Here is a 16,253-nt window from a genome sequence, read left to right as displayed (position 1 = left end):
TCACATATACAAGTAGCAATACCCGACTAGCCTGTCATACATACTTATGGGGCAGTTTTCAATCTTGTACTGACTTACTCTGGTGTTCCTGAGCGAAGCTTATTGGCTTGGGTGTTATACCCCGTTTTTCTGGTAATCCTATTATTACTTCATTTTTATCTAATGACACCCTGTTCTCTGGATCCCGGCTCCGTGACTATCCATAACAATTAAGATGAACATTCAGATCAAGTACATGAATGAGTTTTTTTGACGCTACAGTCAATCAAAGACCAATGCTGTGCGGTTTGATTACACACTTCTTCCAGGTCGAACATCGTGGATCTTTATTTTCTACCTAAGGAGAATCATAGTTCATATGCTAATCCATCTACGAAAACTGTCCCGCTCAAGATGACCTTACTTGTTGTTATATCCATCATCTATCCCCCACTCTCACCCCCACACCCCCTCCCTCACACATATATATCCACGCACGCACGCACGCACGCACGCACGCACGCACGCATGCACGCACGCACGCACGCAAACACACAACGGACCTAAATAACCTGGACAGGAAATACTGCTGATAGCCTCTGGTCAACACCGCCGCGCTACCACAGAATGTTTGTCCTCTGAGGGGGCATTCTCAGTAGCTTAGTTGATGGATGTTATCGTATCCCAATTGCGTGGGTCGATGCTCATGATGTCAATCATTGGATTCTCTGGTCCAGACTCGAACATTTACAGACCGCCGGAATATTGCTGAGTGCGGCGTTGAACAACAAACAAACAAACCAGACCAGCAGTTAGACGTATCAACGTTAAATCGTAAATTCTCCTCAGCGTAATATATATCTTGTACGTAAGTAACTTGAGTAGGAAGCACAAGTGCACGAAGGGATGTCACACACACACACACACACACACACACACACACACACACACACACACACACACACACACAAAATTAATTATTAATTGTTTTATTAAATGTATCCTCGAGAGTCAGTAAAAAACTAGAAATAACTGCCTTTGTTCTGTAAATCTCACCAAGTTTCAGCTTTCGCCTCATCCTTTGTTGAATGAGGTTTCACATTTGTAAAATGATCTCTGTTATCTGTCTGTACCATCAACTTGCAGTTTTCCCGTCCCATATTGCCAAGCAGGTGACCCACAAGGAGGAATACGGCCCTCCCTCAGTCCAGAAGCATGAGTTATACTGTGCCTACCACAATAAGTTGTGAATACGTAGCCTTGCTGTGGCCAAACATTTAGTAACAATTTGGCAAATTTTGACATGTAAACAGCACATATTATTCAGTTTCATGGTATGCTTGTTTAAAAACCAAAACAGCTACGCGATAAATCGCAAAGAACAAAGAAGAAGGAAGCGATATATATTTCACGATATTATTCTATCATAACGTCATGAGATTCGAACATGCACTCGCAACTTGAGGACGTCGTAAATTTGACGTTATTTGTTAGAGGGAAGTGTCTTGTGAGTTGTTCCCAATAGATGTAGCTGGGGAAGGTAGATAAATGCAATGCCGGAACAATCGCATCCGAAAGTGAGAGCGAAATGACAATCGGTATTGGGAGAAAAGGTACATATAATCGACAAGAAAAGTGTGAGATCATGCGGGAAAGACCAAATTCAAACCCTCCTGTTCATAAAACGGATTTATCTGGCAATGACGCGGTCGGATTCTATTCAAGCCAAGTGATCATCCGAAAAGGCACCGAAACACACGGTACAAGTCAAAATAGAGAATTGCATCAGACATCATTTTGGTCATTGATACGTCAAACCTGGAAATGCCGTCTACACGTCCAACACAAAGCCCAAGCCAGGACCCGAATCCTTTGAACCCGGCTAAATAACCCCCTGAGCACTAAGCTTGCCGAAATCCAAAGTTCTGTTAATAACATACATTTTCCCCTAACCTAAAGTAATCTATACTAGTTCTGAAGTAAATCGATCGCCTTATGTCATTTATTGCCGATAAACAGAATATGCACACTTTCTGACAGTAATTTGTGATAAGTCACGCACCAAACCTTTACTCTCGATATACATGTTGCTCTTACTTAAAACACTATTGGGCTAACAGGATACGTATATTAAAGTGCCATGCTTTCCTGATGTGCTATCATTCTAATTTGAAATAATGACATAAATACCTACCACTCACCCTTCAATATTTTTCAAGGTCGGGTTAATCACAAACATATTTGAATATATACAACAGCTATACTTACTTATCTTTATGCTTAAAAACATTAGGTTTGTCTGTCATACAGACCCCGAAACAAATATGTCCAATACGGCCCAAAATTTGGCAAAATGAAGAAAGTCTCTTGGCTCCTTTTTATTATATTTTATAACTATTGTTTAACAACTGTTTATTTCTGTAAAATATGTTCATTTCAGAGATTAGATGTTATTCTAGCATCAGGTCTATGGTACGTTCACTGCATCAGCGTTGACATAAAAACGATATTTATATATATAAATACATACAGAGGAAATGCTTAGCATTTATCTTTTAAGGAAGAATGTGGGACTTGCTTAATACATATGTATGTGGACAGATATGTATGGACATTTGGATGAATATAGATATACCTCCTTATAGATAGTGATCGTAGATGATTGTAGAAAGTGCATGAAGAAAATGGAATAATTAAGTGAGTAATCGGGTAAATACCACGTTTATCAATATTCAGCCATATTACGATATTAGTGTCCAACATACAAGATGGACCATGAAATTATGACTTGAATTTGGACATGGCTTTCTGGTGTGATGTAACACCCCATAATCTCTCGTAGAAAAAGAGCTAAACGCACGAATAAAGATCATGAGATGAAACTGATGTATACATCTGGACATATATTTGCGTAGTATTACAACGTTAATTCATCAGTATATATGTATATATATATATATGTCGTGATCTTTAGAGCTACAGATTAGAGCCATCTCAGACAGCGACTCGACACCTGTTTGCACCCATTAGATACCAGTCACTACTTTAACTACTTCTCTCTCCAAACGAAACAAATATTAGAAAATTGTCGGAAGTGTATATTTTTAATCCTTCTAATTTACTATTTAGATACATGATTTAACTTTAAAGTAATTATAAATTGATGTATTTCATGTTCAAAAATGTATTATAGGTATCTGGGATGCTGGTACCATTTTGTCGAGTTATTATGAATATCAAATACATGTCTTGAAATATAGACTTGTAAAAGAGTTAATCAATGAACCATATGCAGTCTAAGTTTAATTGGCGTGTGTGGATATATTATCCGTTTACTTATACACACTTATTATGGACATACACAGAATTTCATTGTACCTTATTATTAAAAAAAATACCCGTTCCGGGTTAGAATAGGCCTTAAAAAACCCATGCTTGTACGAAGGCGACTAACGTAATCGGGTGATCAGACTCGCTGACTTGGTTGATGCATGTCATCATATCCCAATTGCGTAGATCGGTGCTCTTAATGTCAATAACTGGATTGTCTGGCCCAGACTTGATTATTTAGAAACCGCCGTCATATAGCAGGTATATTGTTTAGTGCGGCGTTTAACAACAAACAATCAAACAAAAACTATTATTAAACACCTTCCAACATTGAGAAATTAAACTTGTACTTTCTATATAGTTAGTTTTATTTGTAAAATAATTTGATTCATAATTTAATCATTGCGTTGCTTTCTGTCTGTCATTCAATGCACATGTTCAAACCCCTAAAATTTTGATATTTGATTTTTCACAAATGGTTACGTTAGTGAGTTGCACTGATCCTTGTTAGCTACTCACACGAACAGATTAAAATAATTTGTTTGTACTGTCATATTTCTAATTATTTAATTCATCATACAAAATTAATAATTCATTTATCACAGTATAGATCATATTCGTATATATCACTATCTGATGTTAAGGTTTTATTGCAGAAATTATAATGAATTCAAAATGTAGAAAGATACACTATTTGCCATGATTTGAAATGCAATATTTCTCAACTTTTAAACTATACAAAGGATAATATAATGATTAGAATGCCTGTAATGGACAGTGTTTAAGAAAGAAATATTAGTCGATTAGTCCCATTTTTCAGATATGCCTTTCAGTTGTATTATTGTATATCTCCAGATAGATGTTTACACTGTAGTTCTCATTATTTGTGGATAATTCAAAAAGCAACGTAGAAAATATATATATTCTACCATGACGAAAGAATACAGAGTAAACAATAACTCGCAATTGTTCAAAAAGAGATTTCAAATCACAATAACATATCTGATATAAACAGAGGTAGTGATGCTTTAATCTCTACATTGTGCCTTTGTTCGTGAGCCTTTGTTCTATTCTGTATTCAGCGAACAGCCCAAACCCGAAACTCCACAATATATCCGATTACACTGACCCAGGCTGGGCCCAGCTGGATTCTTCCAAACGTCAGTTCTCCATGCGATACTGACACCCTTGTATGTCTCCCAGACCATAGAGAATAAATTTAAAAGGAATCCAGCTCAAGTCTAGAACGATTTGGCAAGCACAGATTGCCTCAATTCTTTCCATGGAAGTAAGCATTGATAAAACAATATTGTTCTTGGCTCCTTTAGATTATATTTTGTAGATACATATTTTTAACTATGAAAATTTTTACTGACACCGGTACTGTCCCTGTTGAAGCTATTTATAGCTCGAATAAGAATTTCGAATTATCGTCCATAATATTGTTCGATATCAATACATCGATGACAAGTAAGGATATCATATAGTAATCGTTGATGCCACACTATGCTATAATAAACATTACAATCAAGTTGACTAGTATGTACATCACTACAGTGAACATGTACCTGGTCATGCCCTTCGTAATATCAAATACTAATATGTTATTGTGTGATGTGACATGTGATATTAATATGCCATCAATTTCTTTCCTGGTTGGTCTATCCATATCTACAAAATAAAATTAAAAAATTAAAAAGGAGGACAGAACAATTCTTAATTTCAGGCTAGAGCTGTGGACATCTAGACTTTCCCAATCATTGTAGCCTTGCGTTGGTCTCATTTTTTACTTTATTCTCTTGGGTCTACGTCATAGCTCGTTATGGGCCGGAAGATTACTCATTTCTCGCTTTCGTGGGACAAATACCCCAACTTGGGTTTTCGCTTTACTGATATTAGGGAAAATTGGATTTTCGCTAACCCGACACCTCACAGCTCATACCACACAATAACAAGACCACTTTGCCCCCCGCCGGAGCTCCTAGATTTTGGTTACATCCTCTGACATGGCCAACTCTGCTCTTAAGTAAACAAGAACCTTATCAGGTCAAGGGTTAATACACTATTGACCAACTGAATTCTTAAAATAATTTGTTCTGTGATATTACAAAAAAACATCTGCCCACAGTATAGCTGACGGACTACAGTCAGCAGCATATAAAGTTTCCAATCATAAAAACACAAGATGTCGTGGGTCCAAACTTTTTTAACGCCTCCGTTATACTGAGTGACCTTGAATGTCATCTGGTCTCATGTAAGACACATGTCTACCTCTTTATGCTAATTCCCTACTAAGATGTAACAGTTTCTATGTGACAATTCATATCTTGTCAGCTGAACGAGATTTCCATTATAGGCGACGCCAAAGCGCAACTTAGTGATGTATGACATTACTGATATACATGTATTACCCCGTCCAAGACCACATTTCATCTTCAAAGCATTTTACCGACACAGTGCTATGTCACAAGTATATTACTCGTCTGTATGTATACATTAGTCTAAATAAGGTCAGACAAATCTCCTTTGTGATTGTCCAGAAGTCAAACTGGAGCCGTAATTCTAACAAATTGTCTTGATTCGGAGCTCGTGTGAAGTAGCGTGTGTTTAGATATGTATGGTGCTCCAGACGGGACATCGCTTTCTCGCCTTCTATTACGGCCGCGAGAAAGCGATAAGGTGAGGACACGAGACGAAAAAACGATAGTATCAGACAAGAAAACGATACGTAATCGCTTTCCCGTCTCGTGTTATTGCTTTATCACTTTCTCGCGGCCGTAATCAAGGGCGAGAGAGCGATGTCCCCTCTCGGCCACCATAGATATGTGATTTATTGAGTGGGACTTCTGTGCTGGTGTGTTTGTCATTTCGAACAACCGTTCCGCGGTTGCACGAGTGATGAGGCTTCAGGTCACGACTGACTGGTTGTGTAACAGGAGTGATATCAGAGGGTCTTAAAGTGTGCAACTATCGACACACCTTTGTAACTCATCTTTAGAGAACTTGACATTAACCGTATTGAATATAGGAATCACAAGAGGGTTTGTTCAAAACTATGTTCACATCAGATCTTTAATGGGCATTTAGATGTTTTAATTTTAATCTCTTTCACCATTGATACATTATTTCGTTTTTTCTAAATTATTAGAAAATATCGGAAACAATGAGAGCTCAAGGATAAAGAGCCACATGTAAATAAAATATACGTGGATATTTGTTTGCAAAAAATTGCTCCGATGAAAAACAGAATAACAGACATATTGTTTATAACTACTGTCCATAGCATCCTCTGCAGCATCAACTTTCTGCTGTACACAATGTCTTAAGTTAACTATCTATGGTACAGCTTGAAAAAAACACGTAACCACATGAGTACAGTTTTGTAACAAGAAAGCTAGTCATACGCGCGTTAATATGACAATAATTTTTACAGGTTAAAATAATTATCATATCAACGCGCGTATGATTAAATTAGAATGTAAAATTGTTATCCTATTTACGCGCGCACTACCGTGCTGATTGATCATTTAAAGCGATTAATGTAATTCGAGTATATATACCCACGAATGTATTTTCACTTGATTAATACAATGCAGGATGGACATGTTCTACTGTATTTGTTTGTGTAACGGTGAATGGGAAATCACCATACTTCGATTGTTGTTGATGTATTTATTCATCTATAGCTCCTTTGCGAGTGATGCCTGGGCTTGTTTTAATCCACAGTTACCAATATTCCAACTACGTCACTGCGGCCTGAAAGTCGTCGAGAATCGACAAGCTGACATGTGGTTGACAGCATGATCATCCATGCTTATACAGTACGTTGACACACAGTCAGTCGGGTCAGTCTTTATAACCAACCGATCCTCATTGGTCAGCTCGAAAGAGACACGTGGGTAATAGTGAGACACGCGTATAATAGTGAGACGTTGGTAATAGTGAGACATGTGGGTAATAGTGAGACACGCGTATAATAGTGAGACGTTGGTAATAGTGAGACATGTGGGTAATAGTGAGACACGCGTATAATAGTGAGACGTTGGTAATAGTGAGACATGTGGGTAATATTGAGACATGTGGGTAATAGTGAGACATGTGGGTAATAGTGAGACATGTGGGTAATAGTAAGACATGTGGGTAATAGTAAGACATGTGGGTAATAGTGAGACATGTGGGTAATAGTAAGAGTAAGGCATGTGGGTAATAGTGAGACATGTGGGTAACAGTGAGACGTTGGTAATAGTGAGACACGTGGGTAATAGTGAGACATGTGGGTAATAGTGAGACATGTGGGTAATAGTAAGAGTAAGACATGTGGGTAATAGTGAGACGTGGGTAATAGTGAGACACGTGGGTAATAGTGAGACATGTGGGTAATAGTAAGACATGTGGGTAATAGTAAGAGTAAGACATGTGGGTAATAGTAAGAGTAAGACATGTGGGTAATTGTGAGACGTTGGTAATAGTGAGACATGTGGGTAATAGTGGGACATGTGGGTAATAGTGAGACATGTGGGTAATAGTGAGACGTTGGTAATAGTAAGACATGTGGGTAATAGTGAGACACGTGGGTAATAGTAAGACATGTGGGTAATAGTAAGAGTAAGACATGTGGGTAATAGTAAGAGTAAGACATGTGGGTAATTGTGAGACGTTAGTAATAGTGGGACATGTGGGTAATAGTGGGACATGTGGGTAGTAGTGAGACATGTGGGTAATAGTGAGACGTTGGTAATAGTGAGACACGTGGGTAATAGTGAGACATGTGGGTAATAATAAGACATGTGGGTAATAGTAAGAGTAAGACATGTGGGTAATAGTGAGACACGTGGGTGATAGTGAGACACGTGGGTAATAGTGAGACACGTGGGTAATAGTAAGACACTTGGGTAATAGTGAGACATGTGGGTAATAGTGAGACATGTGGGTAATAGTAATAGTGAGACATGTGGGTAATAGTGAGACGTTGGTAATAGTGAGACACGTGGGTAATAGTGAGACATGTGGGTAATAGTAAGACATGTGGGTAATAGTAAGAGTAAGACATGTGGGTAATAGTAAGACATGTGGGTAATAGTGAGACGTTGGTAATAGTGAGACACGTGGGTAATAGTGAGACATGTGGGTAATAGTGAGACATGTGGGTAATAGTGAGAGTAAGACATGTGGGTAATAGTGAGACGTGGGTAATAGTGAGACACGTGGGTAATAGTGAGACATGTGGGTAATAGTAAGACATGTGGGTAATAGTAAGAGTAAGACATGTGGGTAATAGTAAGAGTAAGACATGTGGGTAATTGTGAGACGTTGGTAATAGTGAGACATGTGGGTAATAGTGGGACATGTGGGTAATAGTGAGACATGTGGGTAATAGTGAGACGTTGGTAATAGTAAGACATGTGGGTAATTGTGAGACGTTGGTAATAGTGAGACATGTGGGTAATAGAAAGACATGTGGGTAATAGTAAGAGTAAGACATGTGGGTAATAGTAAGAGTAAGACATGTGGGTAATAGTGAGACATGTGGGTAATAGTAAGAGTAAGACATGTGGGTAATAGTAAGAGTAAGACATGTGGGTAATAGTAAGAGTAAGACATGTGGGTAATAGTAAGAGTAAGACATGTGGGTAATAGTGAGACATGTGGGTAATAGTAAGAGTAAGACATGTGGGTAATAGTGAGACGTTGGTAATAGTGAGACATGTGGGTAATAGTGGGACATGTGGGTAGTAGTGAGACATGTGGGTAATAGTGAGACGTTGGTAATAGTAAGACATGTGGGTAATAGTGAGACACGTGGGTAATAGTAAGACATGTGGGTAATAGTAAGAGTAAGACATGTGGGTAATAGTGAGACGTTGGTAATAGTAAGACATGTTGGTAATAGTAAGACATGTGGGTAATAGTAAGAGTTAGACATGTGGGTAATAGTGAGACGTTGGTAATAGTAAGACATGTGGGTAATAGTAAGACATGTGGGTAATAGTGAGACATGTGGGTAATAGTGAGACGTTGGTAATAGTGAGACATGTGGGTAATAGTGAGACCCGTAGGTAATAGTGAGACATGTGGGTAATAGTGATAAATGTGTGTAATAGTGAGACACATGTATAATACAGAGACGTTGGTAACAGTGAGACATTTGGGTAATAGTGGGACATGTTGGTAATGGTGAGACATGTGGGTAATAGTGAGGCACGTGTATAATACAGAGACGTTGGTAATAGTGAGACACGTGGGTAATAGTGAGACATGTGGGTAATAGTGAGACCCGTAGGTAATAGTGAGACATGTGGGTAATAGTGATAAATGTGTGTAATAGTGAGACACGTGTATAATACAGAGACGTTGGTAACAGTGAGACATTTGGGTAATAGTGGGACATGTTGGTAATGGTGAGACATGTGGGTAATAGTGAGGCACGTGTATAATACAGAGACGTTGGTAATAGTGAGACACGTGGGTAATAGTGAGACATGTGGGTAATAGTGAGACCCGTAGGTAATAGTGAGACATGTGGGTAATAGTGATAAATGTGTGTAATAGTGAGACACGTGTATAATACAGAGACGTTGGTAACAGTGAGACATTTGGGTAATAGTGGGACATGTTGGTAATGGTGAGACATGTGGGTAATAGTGAGGCACGTGTATAATACAGAGACGTTGGTAATAGTGAGACACGTGGGTAATAGTGAGACATGTGGGTAATAGTGAGGCACGTGTATAATACAGAGACGTTGGTAATAGTGAGACACGTGGGTAATAGTGAGGCACGTGTGTAATAGTGAGGCACGTGTATAATACAGAAACGTTGGTAATAGTGAGAAACGTGGGTAATAGTGAGACACGTGGGTAATAATGAGACACGAGGGTAATACTGAGACATGTGGGTAATTGTGAGACATGTGGGTAATAGTGAGACATGTGGGTAATAGTGAAACAATGTCATTGTGATGGCGGCGTCTGGATACCAAGAAACAGCTGATATGTCCCAGGGCAGTCGATGCTGATGACGTCAAAGTCAAGAAGCCATTGCCCAAATGAAGACCCGGGTTCGATTCCCGACATGGGTACAATGTGTGAAGCCCATTTCTGGTGTCCCCCGCCGTGATTTTGCTGGAATATTGCTAAAAGCGGTGTAAAACCATACTTATTCATTCATACCAATGGCCCTATCTCTCTGTATTGTCCCCATCCGTGACATGAATCTGTTTCTTTCAGAACTCCAAAACCATTGACGAATATTGTCAGCTACACCCGTATGCATCATGTTATGCTGAACGTGCATTTCAAAATGTATATAATAAAGTCATTTTACACAGAATGTAGCACACGACTTTCAGTTGCACCGTTTCTTTAGCATTTCTTCGATTAGTTTTACATGATTGGACAACATTATTTCGAATCCTATTTCTAATAAAGTGATTTTGGCATAGTTTCGTTTGTTCAGTGTATTACCGATAATAGTTGACAGATGTAATTCAATAACTGAGATGTTTATGAACCCTAACAAATGTCGGGTTCCACATAACTACGCATAAAACTTTCTGTGTTGTTCTTGGAATAAACTCTACACAAACCGTTGCATTACCTGGTTCTTTTGCTATGACAACAAGAACACAGTGTAGTTGGCACACGTTAGAATTGATCTTAGAGCTGTAATATAAAGAGACCTAAGTGAAATTTACTCATGTTAAGATATACAAAAATACAGCCACAAGGCTCTGTAGCTCATTTCCTTTAGAACATTTCTCTGAAGGGATGGGGATTGCATAATAACAGCTCTACAAACAACATACCATAATTCTTTGCAATAACATTACATATATTCCACTACAACGCGTGATATACTTTGCATGTAAATCACGACGCGGAAAATAAATGCTTGCTTCAGTTCGTAAATTTTGTTTTACCAGAAGGTTCTTAGTATTTTAATAGGGGAAATTATGTTTTGATTTTAATTGGTTCAACAAAACTAAACTATAAATATTCTGGTTCGTAAAACTAGTATCTCATTAGGTAAAGTATGTTTACTCAAAATATTTATGATCTCTATGTTCACAACATGTCTGTGCGACTGCAAAACTTTTAACTAACTGTGATACCTGGTTTATCTACCGTAGCAAACCTTTATATCTTTACAGATGTTTAGAGAAGAAATTACAATTTTATCAACAAGTAAAGAATTTTTATTATCTTTGATATATCTTTTTAGAAACGATACCCGCACTATGGTGTAGAGTTAACATTTTTTGGAGAAATATACAATGTAGCGTAGCGCAACTGAGACCGGGAACCAGGTTTGTTGTGTAGGAAACTAATAGACCAATCAGCGTTCGCGTCTCACGGCGGAGGAGGGAGTTTTCCAGTCGTGTATATTGCACGGCATTGGTCCACTATTTGCACGATATCGTGTATATAGACGGTCCGGTCCTTACCACCTCCATTCCGAAATTTCGATCTCAGCAAAAGAAAACCGCCAGTGAACCCAAGCATACCCTCGATAGTACACCCGGTAGCGTGTCGATGCCACCGCGTTCAGGAACGACTGCGTGTATTAAATATTTACAACAATCTATTAGCGCAGCTTTAACCTTTCCGGAAATCGGGGCTACACGATCATATTCCTTTTCGAGATAAAGAAATGAGATATGCTTGTCTGAATGCTTCGCCCACTCGTACCGAGAATATGGCGTCTCGCAGCTGATCCAATGTCCAGCAGTGATGAATCAAATAGAAGTGAAGAACTGATTTTAATTGGAATTGGCAGAAATGTCACAGTTATGCGCAAGACTGCACTTTTCAAAACGGTCGCCAATTTAGAATTGGGGCACGTTTTAGTGACATCTTAGCTAGGATCGTTCATGCGAAGTTTCAGCACCAGAAGAGATGTCGAAAACACAAACACTAAAGAAAACAGGGGCATGTGAAGGTCAAATGTTATAGTTTTGGGGGCTTGGATTTTTTAAGGAGATTAGATTTTCTTCAGCTACAGCTACAAAACCAGGATATTATTTATTTGAAAATATAAGCCTGCCTTTTTAAAAAAGAAAAAACTCCTTGCAACAATGTCATTTTTGTAGGATGCATGCACATTCCTCTAAATTCAACAGACTAATAAATATTCAATATTTTTTGGAGACAATTTCTTTTTTTGTGGATAGAATCACACTACCTGCGCAAGCTCCTTGTTAGTTGTTTAACGACAAATTCCACAATATTCCAGCAATATGACGGTGGTCTGTAAATAATCGAGTCTGGGCCAGACAATCCAGTGATTGACATCATAAACATCGATCTTCGAAATTTGGATACGATGACATGCATCAACCAAATGGCTTGCCTGGCCACACGGTCACTTCGTCGTCCATCACGGCAAGCAACGGTTGCTGAAGACCAATGAGAATCCGGTTCTCTGCGCTGAGCGAGCCGGTGAGATATGGTACTGGTGTAAATATATTCTCGTGGTTCGTACATTTCGAGGAGGACAAAAACACTCTGCATAAATTAAGAACTTAGGAAATAAAAAAACCCATCTGGAAATCGTTATGTAAATATGATCGCATACACGGGACCTCATAACTTCCATGTTTTGGACTTAAAATAACTCCGATTAGTGAGTTAAAATATAACGTCGCATCGACATTATTTCCGTCATATAGCGACTGACGAAGAGTGAGTGAGTGAGTGAGTTGGGTTTTACGCCGCTTTTAACAATATTCCAGTTATATCGCGGCGTGTCAGCTTAATGTGGGAGGAAAGCCCGAAGTGATGCAGGTCTCAGACGTTTACCACTTCGGTGAAACCCACGAGCACTGGTATGGTGCTGACAAACCTAGAAACATAATCGGGGCGAACCGGGATTTGAACCCACAATCATAGGTTTCTGGCGTGCCCAAGGGACGCAACTCTGCACAGCGAATCGCGGCGCCTTAGACGACTGGGCCACCCGTGCCCCCGACTGACGAGGAGGTAAGGCTAAAAGACATAAGGCTAAATGACTCTTAATGACTAATTTTCAGGTTTCGGGAAGCGTTTTCTCTATATTTGACGAACATGAGCAATTCTAGCTGATTTTCTTAGGCGTGGGAAAAGACAAGTAAGTGCTATGGTCACTCGTTCATCTTCGTTACAGGCTTTATGACAGATGTAGCTAGAATTTATCATCATCATCATCATCATCATCTTATCAATCATAGTTAATCGACTCACCTGCAACATACACAATTTTGTTTGAATGGTCATAACCGGTTCTGTCCGCCGAACCCCCGAAGATTCCATAATGGGGAGTAGCGTTAGGGTAATAGTGGTCAGGAATGTAGGCAGTTGATCGCTTTGTCAACTTGACATCGTAAGCATCCGCTGCAACCACGACGACTATGGCAACACAAGCAAAGACGATGAAGGCCATGTTCTGCGGTACCCCTTCCTGCCACACACACCCAAACTAAACAGAATGTTTTCTGAGAGGTCAATCGGTCGACCGAGTGGCCTACTTCGAATTTCTACAGGTGTTACGCTTGACTTATTAACCCGAACTGTGTAGGATTCACCCCAAGCATGACGGCATCCTGTTGCATCCAACCAACTCTGGCTGACATGACGCTTCATGTATGACAGGAGCTCTGTATACTATGACATTTATAAAAATTGTGTTGTATTTTTATATTTTGTATCATCGTATGTAATTATATTTCAGCTGTTATTTCCTTTCAAAAGCGTTAATTTGTCCAAAATGCAAAATATGTTCTTAAACATGTTGTATATAGACGTACCTGAACGGATACTCTTTAAAATGGTGCCTCATGCTAATGGCATTAATATTAGTGGGTTTAACGCCGCTTTGCATTTTCCAATTATATCATTGCGTGTCAGCTTGATGTGAGAGGAAAATCGAAGTGATCACGTTGGTGAAACCCACGAGTAAGGGTATGGTGATGACAAAGCAAGAACCATAACCGGGATTCGAACCCACAATCATAGGTTTCTGGCGTGCCAATGGACGCGACTGCATAGCGATTAGTGGCGCCTTAGACGACTGGGCCACCCGTGCCCCGTCATAAATACTAAATTTCAGCTGTTTGTTATAGCATGGAGACTATACTAGATATATAGCTTCCACGGAGACCCGTGAAGATCCGGGGTAGGATAGGTCTTCAGTAACCCATGCTTGCCGTAAAAGGCGACTATGCTAATCGTAAGAGGCGACTATCGGGATCGGGTGGCCAGGCTCACTGACTTGCTTGATGCATGTCATCGTAAACAAATTGTGTAGATCGATGCTCATGATGGCAGTCACTGGATTGTGTGATCCGGAATCGATAATTTACATACCGCCGTCCTATAGCTGGAATAATGCTGAGAGCGGCGTTAAACAAACAAACAAACAAAGATTCCATGGTTATAGTCATATACTAAGACTGATTTATATGTAGTAAATAAATGTAGAGTAAATCTACATACTGTATATCAATAAGACTTTCTATGAATTGCTTCCATGCATAGTATAGACTATCGTAAACAAGTAAGCGTGGTGAATGTCTGTCGCAGGACAGTTGGGTTCAACACCTTTGGACATTTCAGTTACATCAGGGCGTGCCAGGAAGGCCCTGGGAACTTGGTGTAACCATGGTGCTGAAAGAACACAAGGTATCACAGATCCGTGAAGGTCCGGGATAGAATAGGTCTTCAGCAACCCATGCTTGCCCTAAAAGGCGTCCATGCTTGTCGTCAGAGGCGACTAACGGGATCGGGTGGTCAGGCTTGCTGACTTGGTTGATAAATGTCATCGATTCCAAATGCGTGGATTGATGCTCATGATATCAATCACTGGATTGTCTGGTCCAGACTCGAATGTTTACTGATCGCCGTCATGTTGCTGGAATATTGCTGAGTTCGGCGTTAAACAACAATTAAATAAATAAGCAAGATATCATAGCGAATTGCTGCGCATTTAATCACTGGACCACCTGTGTCGCATGTTGCAAGAAAAAGGTTGGAGCACACAAAAGCGACATGAAATACATTTACTGATGCCAGGGAGATTTTAGACAGTGTTAAGGAATCTTATCCTCTTTTTGACCTTTGTTGTACAGTAAACTACGGTTATAACGAACTCAAAGGGACCACTAATTTTAGTTCGTAATAACCGTATAAGCATATATACAGCATATATACAACAAATGGCCGGGACTAAAAAAGAAGTTCGTTATATCGGTAAGTTCGTTATAAGCGTGTTCGTTATAAACGTAGTTTACTGTATAATCGACTCCTAAGGGACGCAACTCTGCACAGCGAATGACGGCGCCTTGAACGACTGGGCCACCCATACCTCCGGACATATGCCCCCTTCACTCAAAGCAATGATTAACTACGTTGTCTTAAGGCTATGTACAAGAATGACAAATAGCTCTGACAAATATTTACGTTGTGAGTCTTCATCACAGTAGCCGACCGAGCCGACACCAAGCGGGTTCATAATGCGACCATTGCAATATGACTTTTCTACCAGTACTGGAGACATTTTTTATCGCTTTGTTAAACGAGGTGGCGAGAATTTGTTTCAATACCCATTGATATAAAGCCGAACATTCCCTACACATGAGTGACACCACAGACGAGGTGAAACAGGACGCACTCTACATCACGAGCTTGTAAATTCAAAGGAACCCACAAGGCCATACATACCTCACGCTCTGATTCAGAAGGTGTTTATAATGTACCCTTTATGTGTCAACATTTATGTGATGAAAATATATAGTTGCCTATTATCCATTTCATTTCAGCTACTACCTTATATAGAGTGCGGTTTAAAAAGTAAACATAGAAATATTATTCTTAAAAATTGTAATACAATATTATACATTACCTATATATATAGCTCTTAAACGTTGCACTTTACTGATAAGGAACAGGATCTCTGCAAGTGTACGCAGGAGA

General features: G+C 39.4%; 1 protein-coding gene across 1 annotated transcript in view; it reads right to left on the bottom strand.

The window, feature by feature from the left end:
* Positions 1-13,753, bottom strand: part of LOC124139755 (mesenchyme-specific cell surface glycoprotein-like) — a 37,001-nt gene extending 23,248 nt beyond the window's left edge. The window contains exon 1 of the mRNA XM_046507109.2: positions 13,527-13,753. Within this exon, the coding sequence (XP_046363065.2) occupies positions 13,527-13,725 (199 nt within the window). The 5' untranslated portion in view covers positions 13,726-13,753. The remainder of the gene's footprint in view (positions 1-13,526) is intronic.
* Between the last annotated feature and the right edge of the window lie 2,500 nt (positions 13,754-16,253).

Source organism: Haliotis rufescens, unplaced genomic scaffold, assembly GCF_023055435.1.
Source record: "Haliotis rufescens isolate VD_foot unplaced genomic scaffold, xgHalRufe1.0.p SCAF_17, whole genome shotgun sequence".
Classification (NCBI taxonomy): Eukaryota; Metazoa; Mollusca; class Gastropoda; order Lepetellida; family Haliotidae; genus Haliotis; species Haliotis rufescens.
Note: the sequence above shows the minus strand (reverse complement) of the source record. Positions and strands in the feature narration are given on the sequence as shown.